Source organism: Typopeltis vanoorti, chromosome 2 (genome assembly GCF_054136105.1).
Source record: "Typopeltis vanoorti isolate ZY-2024b chromosome 2, IOZ_Tvanoo_1.0, whole genome shotgun sequence".
NCBI lineage: Eukaryota > Metazoa > Arthropoda > Arachnida > Uropygi > Thelyphonidae > Typopeltis > Typopeltis vanoorti.
The window spans coordinates 19,801,877-19,824,453 of NC_143550.1; the positions used below are offsets into that span (position 1 = coordinate 19,801,877).

At 36.7% G+C, this 22,577-nt stretch overlaps 1 protein-coding gene across 1 annotated transcript in view; it reads right to left on the bottom strand.

Annotated features, from left to right (window-relative positions):
- The window catches only part of LOC150108861 (pre-piRNA 3'-exonuclease trimmer-like), a 509,147-nt gene that overhangs the window by 238,932 nt on the left and 247,638 nt on the right, over window positions 1-22,577 (bottom strand). The window contains exon 14 of the mRNA XM_090403827.1: window positions 14,507-14,592. Within this exon, the coding sequence (XP_090259953.1) occupies window positions 14,507-14,592 (86 nt within the window). The remainder of the gene's footprint in view (window positions 1-14,506; window positions 14,593-22,577) is intronic.

Below are 22,577 nucleotides of genomic sequence, written 5' to 3' on the forward strand. Positions count from 1 at the left end.
TTAATTTGACATCTTCACTAAAAATTCTGCTTAATAGCTGAAATATTTTTTTTGCTCTCTATGTTCTCCACTGAGAATGCAGTTAATCTTTTCCATGTTTCTGCCTATTTTAATTTAAAAAAAAAATAGGTTGAGTATTTGCAGTATAACCATACTATCAAATTGGAGGAAATGCCATTTCATCTGGGTTCAGCTGCATAAGGTAGCAGCCCTCCCACTGGAATGTCCACTATCAAATTGGAGGAAATGCCATTTCATGTGTGTTCAGCTGCATAAGGTAGCACCCTCCCACCGGAATGTCCACCTGGACATTCCAGTGTGAATTTAAAATTTATTTATTTTTATTTTAAAATAACATAAAGAAGAACAGCTAGATGAAATTTTATCTAAAAATAAAATTACAATAGCTGCAATATCTGAAACCAAGAAGAAGTTGCAAGGTTCAAAATTTATATCCAATTGCCTGCAGTTATACTCAGGTGCTAACAGAAATGAAAGAGTAAGAAGCGGCATAATGCTGATGATTCATAATTCCTTTAAAAATATAGAAAACTATGCATTTCATAATGAAAGAATCTTACAGGTTATATTAAATTTTTGGCCATGAATATATAACAATTCTAGCTGTATATGCACCAGTAGAAAATAAGAATGAAGAAACTGAAAAATTTTACTTTCAACTACAGGAAATATTCCACAAAATTAATAAGACAGCTTACATTATTTTAACGGAAGATTTAAATGCTAGAATTGGAAACAACAATATCAGTGATTGCATGGTGGAATGGGAGAAGATATTTGCAATAGTAACAAAACAAAATTAATAGACTTTTCACTTTTTAATAAATTGAGAATAATGAACACTTTCTATAAACATATAAAACTGCCAAAAGTTCGCCTGATCAGCCCATGGTTCACAATCAGTAATTGATTATATGACTGCCAATGACAAACTATCCAAACACTTTTTAAATGTCAGAGTTTTCCGTGGAAACGGAATAGAAACAGATCATTTCCTTCCAGTTGCAAAAGTCAGATTTCCATCATAGCGGAGAAAAAAATTCAAAATTCAAAATACAATACCGACTGACTAGTTCATTCATAAGGAGACTCACCAGCTCATTTAAAGTCAGTCTCCTAAATGACTTCAGCGTTCATTGGCAGTATGCTCAAGAAGAACCCATACAAAAACAGAACAGCTGCAGGAAAGTATGAACATCAAAGAAGAGGGGAAAATTCTATGTAAATTTCTAAGAAGCACTGTTTCAGAGGCTCTAGGGGAAAAAAAAAGGAAATAGAAGTAAAGAAATGGAGTAAGAAAGTGGGATAACCAAATAGCAGAAATTATAGAAGACAAAAGAAAAGCATTCAAAAAATACTTATCAACCAAATCACAGGAATATTATACGGATTATAAGAGAAAACGAGCTTTAGCAAAGAAAGCAGTGAGACACAAGCACAGAGAATCCTGGAAAAATTTTGTCTCTGAATTGGAAAGAGATATAACTAGACCACAACCTAAAACATATAAAATCAGTTAAACCAGGGATCTTCAATGTATGGCCAACTAGCCATTTTGAAAAAATAACTACTTAACATCAAAATGCGATTAAATAAAAAATAATTTCAATGAAGCTTGCGGGCCAAAAAAAAAGGAAATAGAAGTAAAGAAATGGAGTAAGAAAGTGGGATAACCAAATAGCAGAAATTATAGAAGACAAAAGAAAAGCATTCAAAAAATACTTATCAACCAAATCACAGGAATATTATATGGATTATAAGAGAAAACGAGCTTTAGCAAAGAAAGCAGTGAGACACAAACACAGAGAATCCTGGAAAAATTTTGTCTCTGAATTGGAAAGAGATATAACTAGACCACAACCTAAAACATATAAAATCAGTTAAACCAGGGATCTTCAACGTATGGCCAACTAGCCATTTTGAAAAAATAACTACTTAACATTAAAATGCGATTAAATAAAAAATAATTTCAATGAAGCTTGCGGGCCACTAAGCTATACTACAGTATTTAGAATTGTAAGATGCTTTCCAGATTCACAAGGAGCGCTGTGCATTTGATACTTTACATAAAATCTTATAAAAATAAATATTAAATAGACATGCTTCTTCAGCCATCTACCAGCACCAAGAGGTACTTAAGTACTAGTACTAACATCAAGGTAGATGACTGAAGCAGTAGTTCGTTCGAGTGCACTGTTTAGTGCCTTCCAGATACATCTCAAAGGTTCTCGATACTTTGTTATTTTCATATAAATACAAGAGGATCTCATCCACAGAATAGGAACAGATAATTTCCTTCTAGTCGCAAAAGTCAGTCAGTTGTGAACAGTGTGATATTCGTGTATAAGCACATGCAGGCTATAGCCCATTCTGGTTTTATATTGCCAGACTTTTTTCATTAGTGTAAGACATATTCAGTGGATATTAACCATTACACGCCCATTTTGGATCATTTTTTGGGTTCACCTTCCATCACTATGGCGTCTACGAGTAAAAAGTATAAATCAAGTGATTCCTGTCGGGGTTTTAATGAAAATTGGACCAATTTGCACTTTTTTGTGACGATCGACGATAAGCCAGTGTGTTTAATTTGTCGTGAGTCAGTGTCAGTATCAAAAGAATACAATATAAAACGACACTACGAGACAAAGCATGTGTCCAATTTCAATCACCTTCAAGGGCAGCTTCGTGTGGACAAAGTGAACTTTCTTCAAATTGATTTAAAATGCCAGCAGGGTACGTTTAAAAGGCAGAGGGAAGAGAGTGAAGCATGCATCAAAGTAAGTTATGCAATAGCTGAAAAAATTGCTAAAAAATCAAAAGCCTTCTTGGACAGCGAGTTTGAGAAAGAGTGTCTCATCGCTGCTGGAGATATTCTGTGCCCAAATAACAAGGAAGTGTTTAAAAACCGAGTCTGTCTGGAGTAACTGTAGCACAACGTGTCGAAGAACTTGCCAATGACATTGAAGGAACTTTAAAAAACAGTTGTCTGAGTTTACGTCACATTCACTTGCTTTAGATAAGAGCATAGATGTGAAGAATACAGCACAACTGGCTATCTTTGTCCGTGGCATTGATCAACAATTCAATGTGACAGAAGAACTGCTAGCGCTCATACCTATGAAGGGAACGATGAAAGGCACTGATATTCTTGAAACTGCCAAGAAAATGCTCCAGCGTTTAGACCTCAGCTTAACCAACCTCGAGGGTGTGGTAACTGATGGTGCACCTGCTATGGTGGGAAAGAACAAAGGGTTTGTTTTTTGCCTGCTATGGAAAGAACCGGAACTAGAAGGAAAAGATTTTGTCCATTACCACTGTTTAATCCACCAGGAGAATTTGTGCACGAAAACAATTGGATTTGAGAATGTCATGAAAGTTATTGTGACTGTCGTCAACATTATTAGGACAAGAGGATTGAATCACTGTCAATTCGAAGAATTTTTGACCCAAGAGTGTGAAGCCAATCACGGCGATGTGTTTTATTATAGTGATGTGCATTCAATGAGCAGAGGAAAGGGTCTTAAAAGAGTCTTTGACTTAAGGAACGAAATACAGCAGTTCATGTAACCAAGGGGAATCAGACTGCGGAATTTAACGATCCGAAGTGGATGGCAGACTTTGCCTTTGAGACCAATATCCCGTTGCATATGAATGACCTAAATATGCGGCTAAAATCCAAAGTTCAACTGGTGCACACTCTGTTTGATCACATTAAAGCTTTTGTGGTCAAGCTCAAACTTTGGGAGGCACAACTCGCTTTCAGCTTCTCGCTGAGTTCAACTATTCGTCTCTTGATGAATACGCTACAAAATAAGCCATGTTGTGAAGTGAGTTAAAGGAATGATTTTCGTAACCAACAGTGTTCTTTAGATTTATTTTTAATGCCATTCAGTGTCAATGTTGTCGAAATTCCAGGCTCAGTACAAATGGAGCAGCTTGAACTCCAAAGGTACTCTTCTTTGAAAGAAAAATTATTCAATGTGTCCTTGCTTACATTTTACAAAGACTACATTTCTGAGGACGCATTCCCTAATCTTCGCCGCCATGCTTTGAAGATATGCGCTTTGTTAGGAAGCACATACTCATGAGAGCAGTTCTTCTTCAGAATGAAACATGTGAAGTCCAAGACAAGAGCTCAGATTACAGACCAACATCTCGAGAATACTCTGAGCATAGCAACTTCCAACATTGATGCCAACATCGACAAGTTGGTCAAGGAAAAACATTGCCAAGTTGCCCATTGACATGTAAAAAATGAATGTTTTCTTCATTAAATTATCTTTTTTCAAGTATCGACTGTATTTACTTATCATGAACCCAACTCCTACCTAAGATGAGTTTAATAAATTTAGTTTAATCCTTTATCCAAGTGTAAGCAAACAAAGTTTGCGCCTGAAAATATCTTCAGGACTGAGGTAAGGTGGTACAACACTAGGCAACTCGCAGCAAAGGTGGACCACGCTCTCATCACTCCTTGTCTCAGTATCTCCCATAATGCAAAACACATCTCCTTGTGGACATATATACTGCTATGCATTAGGGGAAGGGTCACTACCCAGACCGGTTTCGACCTTCATTGAGGTCTCGTCAGTTGGAGGCAGACCCAAACGTGGAGATACTAAGGCAGAAGCAATAGGAGAGGCCATATTTACCTATATGAGTTGCCAACAGGTGTACCACCTTATTATTGAATTACTCTGGATTGTTTGCTTACACTTGGATAAAGGATTAAACTAAATTTATTATAGTTTAACCAAGTGCAAAATAAACTTCCAACATCTTTCTCTAAATCTTTCTCTAAATCAATTCATTGAGGTCTCGTCAGTTGGAGGCAGACCCAAACGTGGAGATACTAAGGCAGAAGCAATAGGAGAGGCCATATTTACCTATATGAGTTGCCAACAGGTGTACCACCTTATTATTGAATTACTCTGGATTGTTTGCTTACACTTGGATAAAGGATTAAACTAAATTTATTATAGTCTAACCAAGTGCAAAATAAACTTATAAGCTGAGTTTGTTTATTTTTGTAGGATTTTATGTAAAGTATCAAATGCACAGCATTCTTTGTGAATCTGGAAAGCATCTTACAATTCTAAATACCGCAGTTATAGCTTAGTGGCCCTCGGGCTTCACTGAAATTTTTAATGCGGACTACACTGTCTGAAAGGTTGAAGACCCTGACTTAAACAGAGATATAAAAGAAACAGCAAGAATTACTACTATTAATACAGATATTGGGCAACATATTTCCAAGGGCTATGGACAGAAAAAACACATGTTGATTACCAACCAACATATACCATTCTTAATGATGATAATATAGAACTAGATCTTAAACAGCTGGAAGAAGCTTTAAATTCATTCAAGAATAACAAGACACCAGGAGAGGATGGCATCAACATGGAACTCTTTAAATATGCCAGTGAATCATTAAAAATATGATTCCTTATTTACTAAATATTTAATTAATAGAATTTGTTTCTATTAATTGCTGGCCTGGTCGGCCGAGTGGTTAACGTGTCTGCTCTCCAGCCAAAAGGCTGCAGGTTCGAATCCCACCATGGGCATGGATGTTTGTGATTGTCTGTGAAAATACTAGTATTAGTAGTGGGCAGTAGATGGCATTGGTGTAGTTGTAGTTAGATTGAGTGGTGAAGACAGAGAGCTGTAGAGTAGGTGCCCTCCCTCGATGAGTTTTTGGACTCCCTGGAGGTGTCACGTAATAATAATAATAATTGCTGTTCTTGTTTCCTCCGAGTTCATACCATTTTTTCTGTAGGCAGAGGCCAAAGTTCTGCTATGCTGCCCTATAGCCATTCTTTTTTGAGTACTCAATCACACATTTTACGCTTAAACGTAATTGTATAGCTATGTAGGATCGTAGAATCAATTGGTTATAAAAAAAAAAAATTAAATATAATAATGTATTGATTACTAGTTTAAATGCGTGACCGTGCAACTATTCAAACTGATCACACGTTACAGACAAATGATGATGCATCATAACTGAGCATCCATAATAAACACATTGATGTGCAAGATGCATTCGGCTTATAGGATGAATCCTAATTTTCAGATAAATTTTAGGTGCAAAAAAAAGCACGTCTTATAAGGCAAAAAATACAGTATGTTAAAGTGGTTTCTATCACAATGCACAAGATCTCTAGTTTTTTGCACCAAAGTCTACACATCCACCTATAAAAATCACTGCACTCACAAAACAAAAAACAAAGCACTAACAACAGACTCTGGCAACCTGTTCCACTCATTCACTACTCTCTAAGCAAAAATCTAGTCCTCACACTTCCTACTAACAACACCTTTATTCACCTGCCAGGGATGACCCCTTGTTCTGGTCTCTCTAGCCAAGTGCTGAAACATTTCTCCTGCATCAATCCTATAAAACTCTTTAAGCAACTTAAATGTTTCTATCATCTACCTGTTTTTTCTCCTATCAACCAACTTCTGCAATCCACAAACACTCTAAATCTATCCTCATAGGGAACATTCCACAGGCTACTCATCACCTTGGTCACTCGCCTCTGAATCCTCTCCACTGCTTCCTCATCCGCAAGAAACATAGGGGACCAGATCCGAGAACAGTATTCCAGATGTGGGTGTATCAAGACCTTATAAACAAGAATAATAACTTAAGTCCTGCTATTGTTCTTCAACAGCAAAGCTATGTTATGGGCTACCTTAGCAACTTTAGCAATATGTCCTCTAAACTTCAACTGTCTGTCTACCACCATCCCTAAATCTCTAGCTTCATCTATTTCCTGGAGTACAGTGCCATCAATGTGATAAACAGCTCTATTTATCCCAAAATGCACAACTTTATATTTCTCCACGTTAAACTAACCCATTATCTTTTGTCCATACTGACAGCCTATTTAAATCATCCTGCAAGCTCTATACATCACCTTGATTAACTATTACTCATCGTCATCTGAAAACAACTGATATTTCCTTTCAGGTTATTTCCTATATCATTTATGTACAAATTAAACAGCAATGATCTCAGCACTGAACCTTGTGGCAACCACTAGTTGCCTGTTTTCACCTCGATTCTGCCCCTCCATATACCACTTTTTGATATCTGTCCAGCAGCCATCCTCTTATCCACTTAACCAGTGTCTTATCCATCACCATTTGTTCTAATTTGTGTAACAGAGTTAAATGTGGTATTCTGTAATATGCCTTTGCAAAATCCATCAAAATCATCACAGGTAGCCATTTTCTCAACTCAGCTGTTAGTGTATTATAAAAAAGTTAGTAAATTACAAAGGCATGACCAGCCCTTCACAAAGCCATGGTGGCTCAAATACAGTATCAAATTTTTATCTACCCATTCTTGAATTCTCTTTTTAACCAATTTTTCTAGTACTTAAACTACCATGCCTGAAATACTGATTGGAATTACTTATTTTGCCCTTTCCACTTCCTTGGAACTCTACCAGAGCTGAGACTTAAATTAAAGAGTGTAATCAGAGGCATTGCCAGTTCCCTTGCACATTCTTGCAAAACCCTAGCTGATATTCCATCTAATCCCACAGTTGTATTTACATTGAGATTCTGCAATATTTTAAGAACCTCCAATTCATTCACCCCTGTTTCCACATTAGTGTCTGTCACATAGATTAAAGAAATAATCTCACTAGGATGATATACCCTTGCAATGTGGTCACCCAGTAACTCAATTATTTTATCTGCTTCTGTTTTATTTTATCTCTATTTTATCGCCATGTGACCATCACTGATTAAGGTTAATCTTCCATAGTCATTCTTCCTCTTAATTGCCACATAATGAAAGAACTCTTTGGGATTTCTTTTGGCCTGCTTGGTTAGATTTTTCTCATAATCTGATTATGCTATCCTTGCCATGCTGGTCACCTTTCTCTTCATACCTTCCACTTTCACACCATTTATATTGTTTTATTAACCATAAAATAGATACATCACCAAGGAAGTGTTCAAAAATGTGTACTCTTTCTCAGCACAGATGACTCAAAGCTCAAAGACCCATGACTCAAAGAAAATTGCCAATGAGTGTGGTGTTGGTTTCGGTACTGTTAATGCAATTTTAAAGAGGCTAAGGGAGACAAGTACCCTTTCTCCTGACAGAAAAGGAGAATATGGATGGAAAAGGAAACTACACTTACTCCAGATCATTTACTTTTTTAGGAAGAGCAACATAAATCCAAGATTGTCTGCTGTAGACTGACTTTGAGACTTGGCAGCTAGTGGCATTAGTTTCTGACATGACAGTCATTGAAGATTGTTGGAAGACTGCAGGGAGGACTGCCTACAGACAAAAAAAAAAGAAACAACTGTTGACAAAGGCTATGCAGAAAAAGATGCTCCAGTGGACAAAAGTGTACAGAGACTGTACACTTTTGTCCTGACTGTTGAGAAGTGGAAAAGATCATATTCTCAGATGAGAGCCATTTCTTTGTTCAAGGATAACAAGTACCCTATGTTCTCAAATCAGTGGCCAAGAAGACTTTTCCTGCCCACATTCAACAAGCTCCTAAACACCCAGCTATAAAGATGTTCTAGGTTGTTTTATACACGGCAGTCCAGGATCACTTATCTTGTGCCTGTTGATGGTAGGATGAAAAGTGATAATACATAAAAATGGAGAAAAGAGTGGTCCCACAGATCCAGAAAGACAAAGAACTCATCTACCAACAGGATCTCACTCCATGCCACACTTCAAAAGAAGTGAACGAGTTTCTCAAAAATCATAACATCCAATTGCTTCAGTGGTCAAGTAACTCTCCTGACATTAACCCAATAGAAAATTTGTGAGCCACAGTGAAAAGGAGACTTGAAAAATTAAATTGTGATACACAAGATGACTTAATACAATCCATTATGAAATATGGTTTCAAGATGCAGAAATAAGAAAAATGTGTTCAACGTTGGTAAAGTCCATTCCTGAGCAAATTAATGAACTTATCAGGAACAGAGGTGCACATATAAATTATTAGGTAAAGTTGGAGTTCAATTTTTGTACTTATTTTCTTGCAAAATTAAAATTTTTCTTTTAAATGTATATTCGGATTAATTTGTTCGCTACTGTATAAGAAAATAAAAATATAAAGGATTGTAATAAAATAAGGAACTGTATAAAAAAAATAAGAAACTGTATAAGAAAGGAGACTCCAGAAATACTGCATGACCCCCTCCCTAACTTACATGCACAGTGTAACCAAAACCAAGGATTAATACTACCTAAGTTTGTCATCATTTATCAAAAATCTAACATCTGCGGACCTGAGACAAGACATGCATTATGCCACAATGTGACAGAAATAACTAGCTCTTGTTCTGTCACCTGTACATTGATTAATTCAATGATTTTCACTCTGTTACACTTAGTAGACTGTTGAAGTTCATAATTTTTTATATGCAATTAATTATTCTTTCTAGTTTAATTAATTAATACAGGACCTTTGCTCCTGATGATGTAAGTCAGAGGACTTACAAAACTAGTTAGGTTTATTGTTATTTTAATAAAACTAGTTCTCATTACTAAATATAAGGTCTTTATACCAGCAGTCCAATGCATAGTTAGTAAGCCAGAGAAATATCAGACTTCCATATCTGTATATAAACATTTCTGCAGTTTTTCAAGAGCCAGTAAAATTTTCTTCTTTTAACTTAATCACTTTGATAGAGCTTCCAGAATACTTGCAAGTCCTTGCTAATTATAATGTATTTTGAAGTTGATCATGATACACATCTATTGGTTTTCTTTGAGTGCAATATCTTGATTGAGAGTCTCATGTGTAACATGTAACCATAGAATTTACTGCACTCTGCCCCCCCCACCCTCCCCAAATGTTTTTCACTTTGGTACTACCTGAATGATATATCTCATTATATTGCAAAAGACCAAATGGAAAACTGAAGATTTGTTCCCTGACTAATTGGAGTCAGCATTTAGTATAAGGATTAGTACTAATCCTTATAAAATACATTTCAAGACAATGGATGCCCATTCATGTGATTTTTCTTTTGGAACATTTCCATGAATATTTAGTTTATAGCTGTTGCATCTTGTTGATTCAGTGCTTTACTCCCAAGTGCATACTTGGCACTGACAGCAGCCTGAAATTACATTTGCTTCAAATGAAAAAAATTCCTATGTCTCAGAAAATAATGATCAATTAGATTTCGTAATGATTTTCAAAATGTTTAAACTTTTCTAAAGAAAAATCACATGGACTAGACATCCACTGTACTGAAATATATTTTAGTACTATTATTTTAATAAAGTATGCTCTGATTCTCATATGTTACAAAGTTATAAACTCGCACACAATATCTCTTAATCGAAATGTTTGCTAAACGTACATCAATATGAGAAAAATGAACCAAACATAAATTTTTTGAATGGGAAATGACAGAACATATGGATTAAAAATTAATTTTTTTTTTATTTGCCATTAAATTTAAAACTTATAACAACTATTTTTGTTCATGCAAAAAAATTGGTGTTTTTTTTTCAGGGTTTATAATTACTATTAAAAAACATATAAAAACGGACAGCTACAAAATTGTTCAAGATTGAAGAAATTGAACAAAAAAAAATAAAATTCATCCTAAACAAGAATGCAAAGTTTCATGGTATGCATTAGCTGTCATTAGATCAAGACTGATGAGATGTTAAAAGATTTAATGAGAGATTTCCAGATGTCATTTAATATAAGTCCTTTGTTCCTGCTGATAAATATGCATGAATGGATTGTTATAGATTCTTCTAGAAGTCTAGAGTAAAAGTTTACTTATAATACAGAATGGTGGAAACATCCCTGTCTACTGTATGGTTAGTATATGAAGTATGGTGGACCAGACCAATCATTTCCTTTCGCTCATGTTCAACACCTCCATGTTCCTTCTTTCTCACTTCAAATTCACAGCTTGTCTGCCCTACGCAAGTCAGACCACATGAGCATGGTATCTTATAAACTCCTGGGGGTTTGTAAAAGGGAATGCTCTACTTGCAAGATCAGAAAAGGCTGAAAACATAAGATCAGAATGACTTTCAAGGCCAATTTAAACTGTATGGTTTGAATCAGCTTAAAAATCACTCAGTAATCTTCTTTTTTCTTCTTCCTCAGCCATTTTCAATCCACTGCTGAATGAAGGCTTCTTCCCATGATCTTCCAATTTTCCTGGTCTTCTGCTTCTGCCATTTCTTTCCAGCCAGTTTTTCTATTTCATCTTCCCATCTTGTTTTTGTCTTCCTTCTGGTTGGTATCATTCTGTTACTTTTCTTCCTTCTTGTCTTCTTTCTGGTTGGTATCATTCTGTTACTTTTCTGGTCCATCTATTCAAATTTAAGGTTAGAGAGTATTAGAGTGATTATAGTGTTGGAGAGAGGTTGAGTTTATGAGGTAACTGTTCTGCCTCCGGCTGGTGATAGTGATTACATACAGATTGCAGAAATGCTATGTATATGGATGTTCCATTCAGAGAATGGTTACATGATTAATTAAAAAGCAGAAAATTATAACAAACCAAGGAGAATACCAGGTCTGGTCTCATGGATTGGTTGTTCAGATGGAAAGGATATTAGCAACGTATGCACTGGAAGCATTAAATAAATACTGATGCAATATTAGAATATGTCCTCTGAGTTTGAAGAATAAATACAGTAGGAGTGAAATGATGTGCAATCTCTTATTACACAAGAGATTCTTAAGAAAAAGATTAGTAGAACAAATACCATGTGCGCATAAGAATGACGTGAGTTATGAAAATTATAAGGCACGGGCCAGAAGACTTAGCTGGCCTTAACAAGTAAAAGAATGAATGAATGTGGAAGTAGTACTCAGTAATACTCTAGTGAACACAGATGGTATGCAAGTAGCAGATACAGAAGAGATTATTCAATTAATGAGTAACCCATGTTGCTAAGGGCTATCAACCTAGTGTATGCAACATGCAGCTCAATACTACCTCTACAGCATATGATGAAATCCAAATGTATAAGAAGGAGATATCAGAGAGGTTGAATAAAATGTGTATGGATGTTCCATAAAATTCCACAGACCAGCTATGGAATGAACCTTACAAGAATAGGTTGAAGATTTGTGGTTTACAGAAACTGGTTGATAGGCAGAAAAGGGGGTGATATGATTGAGACATTCAAATTACTGAGGAGTTTTTACAAGATTAATTCAGAGGAAACTTTGCAGAACAGGTGTGATGGTGTGAGAACTAGGGGTCATACATGGAAATTGAGCAAGAGTGTTAGAACTAGGTTTTTTTATTTGGAGAGTAGTGAATGAGTGGAATAAGCTGCCAGAATCTGTTGTGGGTGCCATGACTGTGAATGAGTTCAAGGCAAAGTATGACAGATACTGTGCAAATGCTGAATAATTTTTTACATGATTTTTTTACATGAATTTGACAATGGTTGCTAATTCTTGCTAATGGGATATCAGCAAGAATATTAAAGAAGTGTTCAGCTGAACTGGCTGTGTGCCTTAGTCTGCTTGTATTATTTGAGTCTCAGCAGAGGAAAGGATGCATGATAATTCCAATGCACAAGAGTGGCATAAAGAGTGATGTATCTAACTACAGACTTAAATACCTGTGCAATAGTGGTGAAGATTTTGAAAAGTTTGTAAGAACTCACATAAAGAAATGTGTTGATAGAGAATCTACTTTGTAATGAACAGCATGGGTTTACTAAGTTTGGGTAGCTTGCACACATTTTACACTAATGTTACCACTGAGTGAGACACTAGTGGATACTCCATGATACTTTTGAACTTTGCTAAGGCACTTTTGACAGGATACAGCATAGAAGGCTGTTGCATAAGTTGTGGGATATGAGATATGATTATAAACTATTAACTTGGATAAGAGGATTGCTCACAGACAGATATCAAAGTAGTGTATGGGGATTTGAGTTTACAAGATTTAATGTGACTTGTGGTGTACCCTCCAAAATCAGTTCTTGGTCCAATTTTATTCAGTCATTTACATTAATGATTTATTGGGAAGATTTGACAGGAGAATACAGCTATTTGCTGATGATGATGATGATGTAACAAATGGCAGAATAATCAGGAATGAAATTGATATGCAGCACTTGTAGAATGATTTGAATAAGCTGGAAATGTTAAGCATGTGAAAATGGCTATCAGTTCAACGTTAGTAAATGTAAGGTAATGCAGTTTGGGTGATACGATATCCAAAGGAGTATTTGTGAATAACATTGGTGGGAATATATTAGAAGAAACTGATCAGGCTAGGGATCTTGGATTTCTAGTAGACAGGACGTTGAAGTTTAGGATTTATATATCAAAGATTGCATACACAACTCAGAGTATAATTGCAATTCTGAAATAAACAGTGACACGTAAAAATGAAAGAAGTCACTATGCCCACCTCGACACAACTCACCTGGACTACTGTGCACAGATCTTGTCTCTTGGTGTGATGATGAAGCTGAAGTGGAAAGGCTGCAAAAAATAATACTGGGACTGCAGAATGTAAATTATGAGGAAAGACTGGGAATTTGTGGACTGCAGATGCTAGCAAAGGAGAAAAAAAGGGTAATATGATAGAGATCTTCAAACTTCTGAAAGGGTCATATAGGATAACAGCACTTGGAATTTTTCATTTTATGAATGATGAGAGAGCTGGACTATTACTCTATTCATTCTGGACTTCCATGGATGGAAGTCCAGAATGAATAGAGTAGAGAAAGGAGTGAGAGCTAGATTTTTCTCTCTCTGAGAGCAATACATGATTGGAATGGCATGGTTTTGGAGGTGGTAAGTACAAGCAGCATGAATAAATTCAAGAAAAGGTATGACAGCTGGTGTAGGTGATATGTTGCTACCCTTGAGTTCCAGACTCCCTGGAAGTCTCTGGTAATAATACCCTGTATTATTAAAACAACAGACAGCAACCAAACAAGACTGCAAATATCACTGCTGTAGTTGTGGTCCTTCAATGAGTTTCATGACATCATAAAGAAGGACTGGCATGATGATGATAAAAAAAAAAAAGTGTGTGTCAGAAAAATTACATTTAAAGTTCATGTTTGTTTATATACATGTACAACTCAGAGTAACACAGTTTTTGTTATGTGATGAACATGTTGTATATTAGTATTACTTCCAAGTCTCTGTGTTTAGCCTCTGTGATTAGTCTGAAGACTAAGGGAGTGTTTAGCCTCTGTGATTAGTCTTCAGACTAATCACAGAGGCTAAACACTCACATACCACAATAACTAATATATTGAATTAATAATAACTAATAATAACTAATATATTGCATTGAATACATTTAGTGTTTGAGCACTCACCATCCACTCTGGTAATGCACATTCTATTCATTAACCACCTGCCAAGCAAAAACTTTTTACTTTCTTTTTCTTTTTTATATTTTACAATATTTCATAAACCTATACAGAATTTTAAGGAAAGTTTCAAAGTATTTCAAGACATACCTTTTTTATCCCCAAGGCAATATGTTTGGTATCAAATACAACAGGAAATAGTCTGTGTACATCACATTTGAACTTTGAATAGCTTTCTGAAGAGAAAAAAAAAACAAAAAAACATAAAAGACACTATTTTCAGTATGTGTTAATTATATCATTAAATTATGAATTTCAATATAATCCACATTAGTAAACAGTTTCACATGGTAAGATTTGTATGCCTTCATTTATACACGTTGTTCTCAAGTTTCAGGGAATCCTCAGATCTTATAAATACTACTAACTAAAAAGTTATTAAACCAATGCAAACCTAAATTACTACTAAGGAGGTTATGCATACTATTACTAAGTGTGCATAACTGCCATTATATTTGCCATTTAAATTAACGGCACTGTTAAATGAGTTGGTAGCCTCATGACAAAAAAGCACATAAAGTGTATGTGAATTTTTGTCATGTTCATCACATAACAAAAACTTATAAAAATGGCATAGCAAGTTTTTGTAATGTGATGAACAAGTTGTATATTAGCATTACTTCCAAGCCTCTATAGAGTCTGAAGACTAATCATAGAGGCTAAACACTCACATTCCACAATAACTAATATACCTCGCATTGAATACATTTAGTGTTTGAACACTCACCACCCACTCTGGTAATGCACATTCTATTCATTAACTACCTGCCAAGCAAAAACTTTTTACTTCCTAACTCACATGACCTTTGTACAGTTTCAGGGATGACCTCCCATTCTTGCATCACCCATTATCCTATGCAATAATTCTCTGTATATATTTCATAGGCTCCTCTCACCAACTTAGGTTTGTCAATCATATTACCTCTCCTCCTATCTGCCAGGTTCTGAAGACTAGACCACCACCTCAATCTATATTCCAGAGTCATGAGACAGTTTTGGTTATTTGCCTGTGCACTCTTTCCAATATGGGGAAGGAGGGATTTTAAGATATGTTCTTTCTTGTGGTTATATTAGTTGCTTTACACATCTAGAACAAAAATGATATTATCAGAACTTTCCAGACCCCATCCTCACATTTCTATATCACCAATATAGTCAGGTAACCAGATCTGTCCACAGAAATTCAATGAGGCCTGATTATTATTGCCTTATACAGTGGAACTATCACTTCCTTATCCATGCATGTCAGTGTTCTTGGCATTACAGCAACAATTAACTCTTACAACTTTTGCAATATGTCCTGAACTTCAGATGCCTATCTGTCATAAGCTTATTATATACACATCTTATTTTATACAGGCTTATTTTATACATCTCTAGATGCCTATTTGCAAAGTTCCTCCACTATGATAAATCTCTTTCACTCTTTTCTGGCCAAAGTGTGTAACTTTACACTTGCAACAATGAAATGATACCTCCTATTCTTCAGACAAAAGCACCAACCTATTCAAATCTTCTTGTAATAAAAATACATTAGAACTTCTGACATTGTTCCTAATTTAGCATCATCAGCAAACAACTGAATATCTCCGTTCACACCATGAACTATATCATTGATATATACGCGCGCGCGCACACACACACACACACACACACACACACACACACACACACACACACACTGGTGTCCAGAAGCTAAGGACAAACTACATTTTTACCTGTATATGAAAAAGTTCTCATGACTACAGCCAAATGTGGATATAAATTTAGTGCAGGAAAATATTAATAAATTATATTACATAAAAAATGTGTTATAAATTTCATACAAATTAAATTGCAATGTTTTTGGCAAAAGTTACAAATTTCCTAAGGACATAGTCAAGGAATTAATGTACAGAAAACTATGAAGAGAGACATTTCAGTATGGAATAATATTAACTTATCGCAATATATCAAAATCCTTTGCAAAGTCTAAGTATACTACTGTGTATTCATTTCCCATGTCCAATGCTGCTGTTACCTTATTGTAATAAGTAAGCAGATTACTAAAACATGACCTCCCTTTAGCAAATCCATGCTGTCTATCAAAGATAATACTATTGTCAACCCCATTCTGGATCTTGGCTCTCACCAGTCTCTCTAACACTTTAACCACAACACCTGACACACAGATTAGACTATTATTGGATACTTGAGTTTTGTCACCTCCTTTATGAAGGATACAACCTTGTCTTCTTTCTACTCCTTTGGAACTTGACCCAATGCAAGACTCAATATGTCAAGGCTGACATCAACTCCCTAGCACATTCCTTCAAGATATAACATCAAGACATATAACATATTGACACTAAGTATGCTTAATTTCCTATATACTTCTTTCTCACTCACAGTCAATCTCTCTTCCTCATCATTCACTGCTCACAAACCCTCCATTATGTCACATTCACAAGGATGAAAAACCTTTATGAACTGCTCATTAAATATCACAACTATATCCATCACTGCACTTGTCTTTGTACCATTTTCTCCAATCAATGCCATCCTACCATATATCTTTCTTTCTTTTCTTTTCTTTTTTTATTGTTGGCTACATATTGAATACAAACTCTCTAGGATTTTTTTTTTGGTTCACTAGCTAACTGCTGCTCATACTGAATTTTTGTTACTTTTACAAACCAAATCACCTTCCTTGCCTGTTCTTTGTATTTCTCATGGAGTTGATTATTACAACACTTCTTATGTTGCCTCCATAATGCCTTTTTTCTCTGTATTGCCTGCTTAATCTCTTCATCAATCCATTTCACACCTACCTTATTTAACCTTCTGATATTTGGAATACATTTAGACATTGTATCTACAAGATAGTTCTTGAATATCACCCAAGCAGCATTGATCTCCTTTCCACCCAACTCTTCTTATTTCTTGTGTCCTCTCTCTCTATGTGAATTTGTGCACATCTTTAGTTTGGAACATGGGTTTTGAAATGACTAGCTGGTTTTGTTTTTGTTATCAGCACCATATTATTTTGCCCTGCCAAGGAGTAGCACGCTTGCACAAAGAGGTTACATAATTCCTGAACATAGAAAATTGAATATAGTGAATGAGAGACAGCAGCTCTGATTAGAACAGTATACATTCTGGAAATTGTTAGTTTTGGAGAAAAATACAATAAAAAGGAAGTAAAAAAGGAGAATCAAAGGATATTTAAAGAAAGCTGAATATGGTGAGAGAGAGAGAATAGCTCTGGATTAGAAGAGAATATTTCTGAAAGATGGAAATTTCAGGAAAAAAGTCAGTCAGAAAAAGTGGGAAGCACATTTTTCTCAAATTAGCTGATAAATTTTCTTTCAACGGAACTAAGTTGAAATGTGGATAAAACTGTTAGGAAGGCAATACATAAGTTTTTCTGAAGTAACAGACAGACACTTTAAAATGCATTCAACAGTACACACTTGTTCTAGATAGATACATGGTTTAAACATGGAAGAAATTGACCTTTTTGTGTGAGTGTGTGTGCTTAAAGCTCCAGAAGAAAATGAAGGAGCTTCAAAATCACCTTTGTGTTGTATTTCCAAGGAAACAGAAGAGGAACTAATATATGTTTAAAGGAGACATTAAAGAAGAAACAATCACATTCAAGATATGATGCAATTATTATTATTTATGGGAATTTAACCTAACTAAATTTCCATGACCAACTGTTCAGAGAAAGGGGGGGGGGGGAAAAACCAATGCTTATTAAGTGTAAATGAGATAAGCGATTCTGGTTTCTCCTTTGTTCTTAAAAAATAATCCTTTCATTTTGAACAGATGAAAGTGAAACTAATTTTAACAGGTATTCATAAAATTTATTCTTCCAATGTAAAGTTTATGTGTCCTTTTATGAAAATTTATCCATAAGGCTCAATTGTATACATAGCACTTGTGAGAGAGACACACACACACACACACACACACACACACACACACACACACACACTGTTACATCCATACTCATCATAATTACACTGATGTTATTGATTTCTAAATATCATCATCAAATTCCTGCCATGTACCCTCAAGGGGTGTACAGGATATGATAGTACTACATGAAAAAAATTACATCATTACCAACTTCTTATCCACAATTTTTCTCCAAATCAGTCTGTTACTTCTCAAGACTCCAACATTATCAGATCTTATATTTCTATCGTCTAAGGCACTTCGTACCTTATCAATCCACCTGTATCTTGGTCTTCCTCTGGGTCGTTTTCCTGCCAACCTGGCAGAGAACACTTGTTTTGCTAATCTTTCTTCGCCCATTCTGTTTAAGTGACCATACCACCTGAGATTAGCTCTGCTAGCACATTCCTGGATGCTGACAATGTCAAGTTCTTTCCTAATATCCTCATTTTTAATATGATATTGCCGTTGATGTCATCTGTTCATGCCTATAATCTTTCTCAGGACTCTCATATCTACGGTCTCTAGTCTTTGGTCAAGTGTTTTACTTCTGACCCAACTCTCAGATCCATAAGTTAAAACTGGTTTGAACACTGTCTTGTAAACAGCTAATTTAGTGTTCTGACTAATTTCTCTCTTATTCCATATGAATTTATTCAACTGACTTCCCACTATACCAGCTTTGCTGATTCTGTTGTCTATTTCTATATTTAATTTACCATATTCACTAAAAATCGTGCCTAAGTAGCTGAAATGTTTTACTTGTTCCACAGGTTCTCCATTCACAACACAGTTAACATTTTCAATGATTCTGCCTATTTTAATCGTCTTTGTCTTTTTAATGCTGACCTTCATATCATATCTATTACAACAGTTATTCAATTTAGTCAAGGAATTTTGCAGACTCATAGGATTTATTGATAAGTATAACATCGTCCGCATAAAGCAAAGAGCTAACATTAACATCTCCAATTTTGATATCATGTTTAATACCACTTTACTTCATAATGTGATCCATATAGATAATGAATAACAGAGGGGATAATGTACATCCTTGTCTCATACCAGATTTAACATTAAACCATCTTCCTGTACTTCCTTCAATTCTAACTGCTGACTTACAACTCAAATAAAGACTAAGTATTGCTCGATATAATGCCCCATTGACACCATATAACTGTAGGGTATTTAATAGCTTCTCTCTTGACACCTTGTCATATGCCTTTTCCAAATCGACAAAACTTAAATACAGATCTTTGTTATATTCCCATGCTTTCTCGACTATTTGTCGTAAAGTGAAGATCTGATCCTGACATCCTCAATTTGGCCGGAATCCAGCTTGTTCTTCACCAAGCTTTTCTTCCACAATTCTTCTCAACCGTTTCTCAAGTATACTTGCATAAATCTTGCCAGGAACACTCAGTAGGGAAATACTTCTGTAATTCTCACATTCAGTTTTATTTCCCTTTTTATATATGGGTACTATGAGAGCTCTACTCCAATCATCAGGAATTCGTCCCTCTGTCCAGGCTTTCTGAACTATTATTATTATTATTATTATTATTATTACGGGTATCTCCATGGAGTCAGTAGACTCATCGCGGGAGACCCAAACTAGCAAAACAATATCTGTCATATCTCTTCTTGAATTCATTTACAGATGAAGAGCTCACAACAAAGTCAGGCAATGAATTCCACTCATTCACCACCCTCCAGGCAAAAAACCTTGTTCTGACACCTTTGTTAACCACACTCTTCTTTAATTTCCAGAGATGACCTCTTGTTCTTCCATCACTATCACACAGCTGAAACATTTCCCCTGCATCAATCCTATAAAAACCTTTTAGTAATTTGAATGTTTCTATCATATCCCCTCTTCTTCGCCTATCAGCCAATCTCTGCAATCCACAAGCTCTCAATCTATCAATGTAGGGAGCATTTTTTATATCACTCACCAACTTGGTCACTCTTCTCTGAACCCTCTCCACAGCCTCCTCATCTCCAAGGAATCCAGTCCCCCCACCCCCCCCCCCCCCCACCCCCCCCCCCCCCCACCCCCCCCCCCCCCCACCCCCCCCCCCCCCCACCCCCCCCCCCCCCCACCCCCCCCCCCCCCCACCCCCCCCCCCCCCCACCCCCCCCCCCCCCCACCCCCCCCCCCCCCCACCCCCCCCCCCCCCCACCCCCCCCCCCCCCCACCCCCCCCCCCCCCCACCCCCCCCCCCCCCCACCCCCCCCCCCCCCCACCCCCCCCCCCCCCCACCCCCCCCCCCCCCCACCCCCCCCCCCCCCCACCCCCCCCCCCCCCCACCCCCCCCCCCCCCCACCCCCCCCCCCCCCCACCCCCCCCCCCCCCCACCCCCCCCCCCCCCCACCCCCCCCCCCCCCCACCCCCCCCCCCCCCCACCCCCCCCCCCCCCCACCCCCCCCCCCCCCCACCCCCCCCCCCCCCCACCCCCCCCCCCCCCCACCCCCCCCCCCCCCCACCCCCCCCCCCCCCCACCCCCCCCCCCCAACTTGCAACAATGAAATGATACCTCCTATTCTTCAGACAAAAGCACCAACCTATTCAAATCTTCTTGTAATAAAAATACATTAGAACTTCTGACATTGTTCCTAATTTAGCATCATCAGCAAACAACTGAATATCTCCGTTCACACCATGAACTATATCATTGATATATGCGCGCGCGCACACACACACACACACACACACACACACACACACACACACACACACACTGGTGTCCAGAAGCTAAGGACAAACTACATTTTTACCTGTATATGAAAAAGTTCTCATGACTACAGCCAAATGTGGATATAAATTTAGTGCAGGAAAATATTAATAAATTATATTACATAAAAAATGTGTTATAAATTTCATACAAATTAAATTGCAATGTTTTTGGCAAAAGTTACAAATTTCCTAAGGACATAGTCAAGGAATTAATGTACAGAAAACTATGAAGAGAGACATTTCAGTATGGAATAATATTAACTTATCGCAATATATCAAAATCCTTTGCAAAGTCTAAGTATACTACTGTGTATTCATTTCCCATGTCCAATGCTGCTGTTACCTTATTGTAATAAGTAAGCAGATTACTAAAACATGACCTCCCTTTAGCAAATCCATGCTGTCTATCAAAGATAATACTATTGTCAACCCCATTCTGGATCTTGGCTCTCACCAGTCTCTCTAACACTTTAACCACAACACCTGACACACAGATTAGACTATTATTGGATACTTGAGTTTTGTCACCTCCTTTATGAAGGATACAACCTTGTCTTCTTTCTACTCCTTTGGAACTTGACCCAATGTAAGACTCAATATGTCAAGGCTGACATCAACTCCCTAGCACATTCCTTCAAGATATAACATCAAGACATATAACATATTGACACTAAGTATGCTTAATTTCCTATATACTTCTTTCTCACTCACAGTCAATCTCTCTTCCTCATCATTCACTGCTCACAAACCCTCCATTATGTCACATTCACAAGGATGAAAAACCTTTATGAACTGCTCATTAAACATCACAACTATATCCATCACTGCACTTGTCTTTGTACCATTTTCTCCAATCAATGCCATCCTACCATATATCTTTCTTTCTTTTCTTTTCTTTTTTTATTGTTGGCTACATATTGAATACAAACTCTCTAGGATTTTTTTTTTGGTTCACTAGCTAACTGCTGCTCATACTGAATTTTTGTTACTTTTACAAACCAAATCACCTTCCTTGCCTGTTCTTTGTATTTCTCATGGAGTTGATTATTACAACACTTCTTATGTTGCCTCCATAATGCCTTTTTTCTCTGTATTGCCTGCTTAATCTCTTCATCAATCCATTTCACACCTACCTTATTTAACCTTCTGATATTTGGAATACATTTAGACATTGTATCTACAAGATAGTTCTTGAATATCACCCAAGCAGCATTGATCTCCTTTCCACCCAACTCTTCTTATTTCTTGTGTCCTCTCTCTCTATGTGAATTTGTGCACATCTTTAGTTTGGAACATGGGTTTTGAAATGACTAGCTGGTTTTGTTTTTGTTATCAGCACCATATTATTTTGCCCTGCCAAGGAGTAGCACGCTTGCACAAAGAGGTTACATAATTCCTGAACATAGAAAATTGAATATAGTGAATGAGAGACAGCAGCTCTGATTAGAACAGTATACATTCTGGAAATTGTTAGTTTTGGAG